We start from the raw sequence: 8,963 nt of genomic DNA, 5'->3' as shown, positions 1-8,963 counted from the left end.
TGTAAGATTAAATTCTGGTTGAGTTCATTAGAGCATTGATCTTAGCCGTTGATGTGTTGAAATTTCCTCATGTATGCCATGTGTTTTTTTTATAACAAAGGTAAAAAAGATTATGAATACCTTTGTTACAGTTGAACTTAAACAGAATAACTTTGTTATAGTTTTATTACTTTCTATTCTATCACAAAACGTCTTAATGGAATAGGTAGATATGTAACTAGATTACCCGACACCTTTGGATTCCGTCAATGTGAGTCGCTAAAAGGTGATTATCGTGTGCTGATATTTGTCAAATCCAAAAACTTCACTTCCACGTCCTTTTCTTATTAATAAATTTAACTTAGTTACCCAAAACAATGGACTTTGTTATTAAATGGACGTTTGGAACAATTTGTCTTTACTTTAACTTTGATTAACGGTTTAAACTTAATATGGGCAAGAAAGGGCTTAGCTTTACTGTGTGCCTACCTATGCTCGACGCTCACAACACAAATCATAATAGACTAGTATTAGTTAATTATAAAATTTCGATTCTCTCAATATGGGTTTAGATGGGGCTAATTCATGCAATGAGATAGCCTAATATGGTCCATAGCTCTTTTAAATCAAAGCCCTTCCATTCCCATAAATTGGCTAGAGCTGTATCCATTTTGTATTGTCATTAAAACAGAGCTGTATCCATATTTGGGTTTTTGGTAGGCCTCATTAAAGCCCAACAGATCAGATGTGGTTCAGTGGAGTTTGGATTGGGAAATGACTATCTTTATTATTTATCCTTCTTTAAGCAGTCCAAACGAATAAAAAATATACATTGACCAAAAAAAAATTACAAGTCAGTCTGAATGAAATTGGTTAGTATAAGTTACATGTACAGTCAAGACTAAGTCAACAATCTTCTGTTTTGCACACATGTTTTCTTATAACTTATTAAGGACAAAACTTGTTTCCTGCAGCAGGTGGCAAAAACTTCCGCACCGTCGACTAATAACAATATGACACATGTCATAAAGTTTTAAAAAAAAAGTTCAATGGCTTTCGTCTAACACAAAATAATATAAGGACCTATTTGAATATTTTATAAAACATGAACAATTAGCTTGATTTATGAACTGAGAAAAACGAACAAGTGGGCCTCTCATCAAGACATCAACCCAACCGGAATTTTAACGCCATCCCAAAGACTACCATTTTCAATTGTCATCATAATTTTCAGTGGCTACCATAATTTTACCTTTTCAATTTTCATCAAAAAATTTAGACAGGCTAAAACTTAAAAATTGATCTTTCTCTCTCAAATGGTTGTAGGAAGGAGATAATTCGTGTAATTCTCCTTACATTTTTTAAAAGTCAGATCTTTTTGTTTTTCTATGTTTCTTTAATCGACACATTTTAAAATTTTAATTCTGGGTTTTGTTGTATTAATATATGTACTGTTTATTGCGTTTGATTGTAAATAGATTTTGTTGCATTGAATTGTCTGAGTTGTCAGAAACGATAAAAAGATTAAATAAATGGAAAGATGGTTCATCTTGAGATAAAAAAAGAAAAAAAGAAAAAAGAAAGATAAATAGCTGGAGCCTAGAAACATGGGATAGCGTTCAAGGTTTAGAAACGTTTGCGGGATTAGTCTTTTCTCAGTTGATAAACCGACAACTCCTAATGTTATATAAAATGTCCAAATAGGTCCTTGTATGCTTTAAATGTCAAAAGGAAGCTATTAGAGTTTTTTTATCTAACGTGATTGGCTGGCAGTAGAGTAGTTGCCACCTGCAGCAGGAGTCAAGTTTTGTCCCCTTAGTAAAGCACAGTACAAACCCCACTCACAGACTTGTCTTAAAACATCTCTCTCTTTCTCTGTTTCATTTTTCATTTGAAAATAAGTCTATTGCTAAGAAAATCAAGGGAAATGGGAAGAGCACCTTGTTGTGACAAATCCAAAGTGAAAAGAGGGCCATGGTCTCCTGAAGAAGACACCATCCTCAGAAACTACTTGCTTCAACATGGCACTGCCGGAAATTGGATTGCCTTACCATCCAAAGCAGGTCTGTCTACAATTTCCATTTCATTATAAAAGTTGAATATTTTCCTTATTTTGGGTTCTAATATATTACTCCCTCCGTATACAAATAGATGACATTTTGAGATAATTTTTTTGTCTTCAAATAGATGACGTTTTTAGAATTTCAAGATAACTTTTACATATTTGCCCTTTTCTCTTTCTTTCCACTATGACAAAAAAAGTGAGAGGATATTATTTAAATATAAATAAAAAGGATAAAACAATAAAATGAAGATAAATTTTATCTCGAAAACAATGATATTGGTATTGGCAAAAGAAGCCAAAACGTCTTCTAAAAGAAGACAGAGGGAGTACTTTACTATTTATTTATTTATAATGTAGGATTGAAGAGGTGTGGGAAGAGTTGTCGTTTAAGGTGGCTGAATTATCTCCGGCCAGACATCAAGCATGGAGGATTCACTCAAGAGGAAGATAACATCATTTCCTCACTCTTCAATACCATTGGAAGTAGGCAAGTCATACATACATATATCATTAATAATCAAGTTTTAATTGCATTTACATATGTTGATATCATAATTTCAATAATCATTTTTCATATTTGTTTTTGTCATTCATTGCTTGTTTCAGGTGGTCTGTTATAGCATCTCAAATGCCAGGAAGAACAGACAATGACATAAAGAATTACTGGAACACCAAGTTAAAGAAAAAATTACAAGCAAGGTCCAACAGTATCATTATCAATACTTCATCATCCGTTAATTATGATTATGATGGTGCAATTAATAATTATAATCCTCCTGCTTTCGTCTCGAACAACTCTTCATCATCGTCGACATTGCCTTGTCTGGTGGTTGACATATGCAGTCTTCAATATGATCATCAACAAAACAATGATATCCCGCTGCTTCCGCCATTCCCATCTCCGGATTCAATTGAACCTTTAGATAACCCAACAGATCAGATGTTAAAGCCCAACAGATCAGATGTGGTTCAGTGGAGTTTGGATTGGGAAATGACTATCTTTATTATTTATCCTTCTTTAAGCAGTCCAAACGAATAAAAAATATACATTGACCAAAAAAAAATTACAAGTCAGTCTGAATGAAATTGGTTAGTATAAGTTACATGTACAGTCAAGACTAAGTCAACAATCTTCTGTTTTGCACACATGTTTTCTTATAACTTATTAAGGACAACCTCATTAAAGCCCAACAGATCAGATGTGGTTCAGTGGAGTTTGGATTGGGAAATGACTATCTTTATTATTTATCCTTCTTTAAGCAGTCCAAACGAATAAAAAATATACATTGACCAAAAAAAAATTACAAGTCAGTCTGAATGAAATTGGTTAGTATAAGTTACATGTACAGTCAAGACTAAGTCAACAATCTTCTGTTTTGCACACATGTTTTCTTATAACTTATTAAGGACAAAACTTGTTTCCTGCAGCAGGTGGCAAAAACTTCCGCACCGTCGACTAATAACAATATGACACATGTCATAAAGTTTTAAAAAAAAAGTTCAATGGCTTTCGTCTAACACAAAATAATATAAGGACCTATTTGAATATTTTATAAAACATGAACAATTAGCTTGATTTATGAACTGAGAAAAACGAACAAGTGGGCCTCTCATCAAGACATCAACCCAACCGGAATTTTAACGCCATCCCAAAGACTACCATTTTCAATTGTCATCATAATTTTCAGTGGCTACCATAATTTTACCTTTTCAATTTTCATCAAAAAATTTAGACAGGCTAAAACTTAAAAATTGATCTTTCTCTCTCAAATGGTTGTAGGAAGGAGATAATTCGTGTAATTCTCCTTACATTTTTTAAAAGTCAGATCTTTTTGTTTTTCTATGTTTCTTTAATCGACACATTTTAAAATTTTAATTCTGGGTTTTGTTGTATTAATATATGTACTGTTTATTGCGTTTGATTGTAAATAGATTTTGTTGCATTGAATTGTCTGAGTTGTCAGAAACGATAAAAAGATTAAATAAATGGAAAGATGGTTCATCTTGAGATAAAAAAAGAAAAAAAGAAAAAAGAAAGATAAATAGCTGGAGCCTAGAAACATGGGATAGCGTTCAAGGTTTAGAAACGTTTGCGGGATTAGTCTTTTCTCAGTTGATAAACCGACAACTCCTAATGTTATATAAAATGTCCAAATAGGTCCTTGTATGCTTTAAATGTCAAAAGGAAGCTATTAGAGTTTTTTTATCTAACGTGATTGGCTGGCAGTAGAGTAGTTGCCACCTGCAGCAGGAGTCAAGTTTTGTCCCCTTAGAAAAGCACAGTACAAACCCCACTCACAGACTTGTCTTAAAACATCTCTCTCTTTCTCTGTTTCATTTTTCATTTGAAAATAAGTCTATTGCTAAGAAAATCAAGGGAAATGGGAAGAGCACCTTGTTGTGACAAATCCAAAGTGAAAAGAGGGCCATGGTCTCCTGAAGAAGACACCATCCTCAGAAACTACTTGCTTCAACATGGCACTGCCGGAAATTGGATTGCCTTACCATCCAAAGCAGGTCTGTCTACAATTTCCATTTCATTATAAAAGTTGAATATTTTCCTTATTTTGGGTTCTAATATATTACTCCCTCCGTATACAAATAGATGACATTTTGAGATAATTTTTTTGTCTTCAAATAGATGACGTTTTTAGAATTTCAAGATAACTTTTACATATTTGCCCTTTTCTCTTTCTTTCCACTATGACAAAAAAAGTGAGAGGATATTATTTAAATATAAATAAAAAGGATAAAACAATAAAATGAAGATAAATTTTATCTCGAAAACAATGATATTGGTATTGGCAAAAGAAGCCAAAACGTCTTCTAAAAGAAGACAGAGGGAGTACTTTACTATTTATTTATTTATAATGTAGGATTGAAGAGGTGTGGGAAGAGTTGTCGTTTAAGGTGGCTGAATTATCTCCGGCCAGACATCAAGCATGGAGGATTCACTCAAGAGGAAGATAACATCATTTCCTCACTCTTCAATACCATTGGAAGTAGGCAAGTCATACATACATATATCATTAATAATCAAGTTTTAATTGCATTTACATATGTTGATATCATAATTTCAATAATCATTTTTCATATTTGTTTTTGTCATTCATTGCTTGTTTCAGGTGGTCTGTTATAGCATCTCAAATGCCAGGAAGAACAGACAATGACATAAAGAATTACTGGAACACCAAGTTAAAGAAAAAATTACAAGCAAGGTCCAACAGTATCATTATCAATACTTCATCATCCGTTAATTATGATTATGATGGTGCAATTAATAATTATAATCCTCCTGCTTTCGTCTCGAACAACTCTTCATCATCGTCGACATTGCCTTGTCTGGTGGTTGACATATGCAGTCTTCAATATGATCATCAACAAAACAATGATATCCCGCTGCTTCCGCCATTCCCATCTCCGGATTCAATTGAACCTTTAGATAACAATGAAGCTTCATACTACGCCGACATGAATGTGTCTGGAAGCAATATTCGTGAGGAAGAGATTCTATTGGATATCGGTTTCGACTCAAGTTATCTTGAGCTCTTAAGTGGGTTCTAGCAATATAATTCTCCTGATCACAGGTTAACGGTATAATTAACTAGTGCTTACTCTTTTTACTCCCCCTTGAAATGAAATCTTGTTACTTCCCAAAAAAGGCATTGATAAACAAATATATATGACTCAAGCTAAATGGTTACATTACATCCAACTTCCAAGGCTATCGATTTACCAAAGAAATTTGTATGAAATTGAATCATGGATATATATGTTTGGAATTTAGTATGGGGTTTTATGTATGTTTTTAGTGAGCATTGTTCTACGTACGTTCTTTATCTTGCCCAATTACATATTAAGAATCTTAATCTGAAAATTAATTCATCTTCTTCCTCCCATCTCTTTCTCCTACGCACACGGTCACGCGCGCTCGCACGTACTTATATGGTTGGAACGAGAGCAAACAATCATAGGATCGTATCAAACTTGAAGAACCATAGTTCTAAAACCCTTAATCCTTCAATTTTATATTAACAATGTCATAATTGAACTTATCCGTTGAATATATAAATCGTCTATGCTAATGGTGTATTAATTTTTTGAGTTTAATGGTGTATTAATATTAACAATCGTCTTCTCTTCCTATAAAATTTAACTAATGGTGTCACCCTCCCTCCCTCTCCGTCGGACTGACCATAATCCGTTTTCCGATAAAATTGCCTCTATGAAGATTTCCTACATTTCCAATTTAACTAATTATGTCGCCATTTAATTACTACTAGTGGTTGATATAGTATATGTAATAGTATGATATTTCCTTTGAAGATACTTTACAATGATGGATTGGTCGGTCGGTGATTTCATTACTAAAATAAATAGGTGTTGTTGACGTACAATTATATATTTTCGGATAACAACTAATTGCAATTAATCACGATAAAATCATATGCTTGCAAGTTTCAACGAACTTTACCATCGCACTTCATAAATTCTACAACCAACAATTCACTACATTAGTTTGAGGCCTAATTTGTAAGAACGTTGATAGTCGGAGGACTATCAAATATATAAATGCCATTTCACTTTTGTCAAGCATTTCCCGCCAAAATAAAATGATATTTCGAGGGTTTTCTAAATTCTAATTCCCTCACAGTTCACCACTACGGCTTCGTATTCCAGAGAGAGAGAGAGAGAGATTTTCGACTTGAAGAAGACAGAAAATGGTGAGTTAAATTTCTTCAAGCTCATATATCTACTTTTTTTTATTGATAGTGTTTTCAATTTTAAAGCATTGATAGATCTACACTGCTTTGTTATAAATTCAAAGTTCGTCGGAATTTTTCATACTTCGCTCTAGTTCAGTTTGGTTTCACCGTTCTGGGCTCTGGATCGGTTTTATTTCTCTTCGCCCGTTGCTTTCATGGTTGCGATTGAATTAGACTAACCGCACACTAACCGGAAGTCATGAAATCGAATTGTCAAATTGCTGTACTGTTTGAGGAAACAATGCGTAATGATGAATTGAAATCATAATCTGTCCATGTTTTAGCTGAATTTGCTTTCCACTTTTCAATTTTTTGCCTATTGATTCATATCTGTATTAAACTGAGACTTCTTGTATTGTGTAATCTTATAGTCGAAGAAAAGAGGCCTTTCCCTGGAAGAGAAGCGTGAGAAGATGCTTCAAATATTTTATGACTCTCAGGATTTCTTCCTTGTAAGTATACTAACTAAGTCGTTTACTTTTTCGGGTTAGTCTGGAGCATTACATTAAAAACATGAAAACATTCCCAAATCAACGCACCTGTGTGCCCTGAGTTTCCTGGTTTTGCTTTAGTTGATGTTGCTTGGTTGCGTAGGTGTTTCATAGAGTTCCAGACAGCAGTTTAGAATACATTTAATTCCACATTGCTCTTGGTTTAATGTCTGACAGTACCTTGATCAATTGTTTCAGCTCAAGGAACTTGAGAAGTCGGGCCCGAAAAAGGGTGTAATTTCCCAATCTGTGAAAGACGTGATTCAGACTTTAGTAGATGATGATCTGGTTTTAAAGGATAAAATAGGAACTTCTGTAAGTAAATCCTTGCATTACTGAGTCAATATTGTTTCTATCGTTTTGACTCATGATGTTTGTTGTCTCTTATGCTGGCAAGTGCTGAGACGATATTGATGTATCTAAGCTTGGAAATTTCAGGTGTATTTTTGGAGTCTTCCTAGTACTGCTGGAAATCAGGTGAAACATCGATGTTTTATTCTATAACATGGGTGTTAATGCATCATCTAAGACTAATAAGGTTCTTTTATAGCTGAGGACTGCGCACCAAAAACTTGAATCTGATCTGAAAAGCAGTAAAAAACGACTCGTGGAACTTGCTGACCAGTGTAATGCATTAAAGAAGGGGCGAGAGGAGTCTGTATGAATATCAATCCACTCCACATTTAGCTGTATTTGAATGTTTGTTAGAGCAGACTTGAGCCTTTCCTACAATTGAAACTGTGGCTTGTATCAGGATGAACGAGAAGAGGCCTTAGAGGAGCTAAAAGCCATTGAACTGAAATACAAGGAGCTAAAGGTAGTATTTCATCTGGTTATTTTTGTGATCTACGAAGAAGTCGTGGTTCCTTCAAGTTTTTTATGTTTGCCGGTCAAAATTTTCAGGATGAGATGGGACAATTTGCTGACAATGATCCAGCTACTTTTGAAGCAATGAGTTAAGTATCGATTATCGCCTCTTAATTCTGATATGTGGTTTTACATTCATAGCGCATCTTTCTCAAAAAACTTAACCCTTGTTTGATGCTTTTCCCATATTGAAACTTTGGACTAAAAATGTACTTAAATTTTGGCAGAGAATGCAATTGATGTTGCTCACGCTGCAGCTAACCGATGGACAGGTTTCCCTTCTTATAGTTTTTTGCTCTAGTCCTATTTTTTATACTGTGGTAAACCCTGACAACAATTTATTTTTTAAAAATTCACAGATAACATCTTTACATTGCGACAGTGGTGTTCAAACAACTTTCCTCAAGCCAAAGAGCAACTTGAGCACGTGTACAAAGAGGTAAGTAACAGTTAGTTTCTCTTTTTCAAGCATGCTAGCCTCAATATTCCCACATTTTTACTTGGGTTTTCTATTCAAACTTCTTCATGAAACTCTGATTTCCTGAATTAATCAAATATTCCATGAGTTGCTAGGAATGTTGCTGGCTAATTGAAATGTAGTTTCTTTCTTTCTTTTTCTCTCTGATGTTTTGGTCTTAAAATCTAATTGCAGGCCGGAATAACTGATGATTTCGACTATTTGGAGTCAACGCCACTTCCTGTGGCTGTCAGCATAGCATCTCCAGTACCACTCAGCACAGTTGGGGATCAAGCGCTCGAAGACAATGCTTAGGCTTTATGTTTCTGTTTCTGTCT

The 8,963-nt window shown here is 34.2% G+C and overlaps 3 protein-coding genes across 3 annotated transcripts; all 3 read left to right on the top strand.

The window, feature by feature from the left end:
• Positions 1 to 1,906: 1,906 nt before the first annotated feature.
• On the top strand, positions 1,907 to 3,083 carry LOC139881868 (transcription factor MYB36-like). The gene is made up of 3 exons (XM_071866270.1): positions 1,907 to 2,042; positions 2,402 to 2,531; positions 2,651 to 3,083. The coding sequence occupies exons 1-3, from the start codon at positions 1,907 to 1,909 to the stop codon at positions 3,081 to 3,083; spliced, it is 699 nt and encodes a 232-aa protein (XP_071722371.1).
• A 1,342-nt stretch (positions 3,084 to 4,425) lies between these two features.
• LOC139881867 (transcription factor MYB36-like) lies at positions 4,426 to 5,608 on the top strand. The gene is made up of 3 exons (XM_071866269.1): positions 4,426 to 4,561; positions 4,921 to 5,050; positions 5,170 to 5,608. Exons 1-3 carry the CDS (start codon positions 4,426 to 4,428, stop codon positions 5,606 to 5,608), a joined length of 705 nt encoding a protein of 234 aa, XP_071722370.1.
• Positions 5,609 to 7,181: 1,573 nt separating this feature from the next.
• LOC139881866 (meiotic nuclear division protein 1 homolog) lies at positions 7,182 to 8,940 on the top strand. The gene is made up of 9 exons (XM_071866267.1): positions 7,182 to 7,262; positions 7,500 to 7,616; positions 7,740 to 7,778; positions 7,852 to 7,959; positions 8,056 to 8,118; positions 8,205 to 8,256; positions 8,396 to 8,440; positions 8,528 to 8,607; positions 8,821 to 8,940. Exons 1-9 carry the CDS (start codon positions 7,224 to 7,226, stop codon positions 8,938 to 8,940), a joined length of 663 nt encoding a protein of 220 aa, XP_071722368.1. The 5' UTR covers positions 7,182 to 7,223.
• The last annotated feature ends 23 nt before the right edge of the window (positions 8,941 to 8,963 follow it).

Source organism: Rutidosis leptorrhynchoides, unplaced genomic scaffold, assembly GCF_046630445.1.
Source record: "Rutidosis leptorrhynchoides isolate AG116_Rl617_1_P2 unplaced genomic scaffold, CSIRO_AGI_Rlap_v1 contig204, whole genome shotgun sequence".
Lineage (NCBI taxonomy): Eukaryota > Viridiplantae > Streptophyta > Magnoliopsida > Asterales > Asteraceae > Rutidosis > Rutidosis leptorrhynchoides.
Note: the sequence above shows the minus strand (reverse complement) of the source record. Positions and strands in the feature narration are given on the sequence as shown.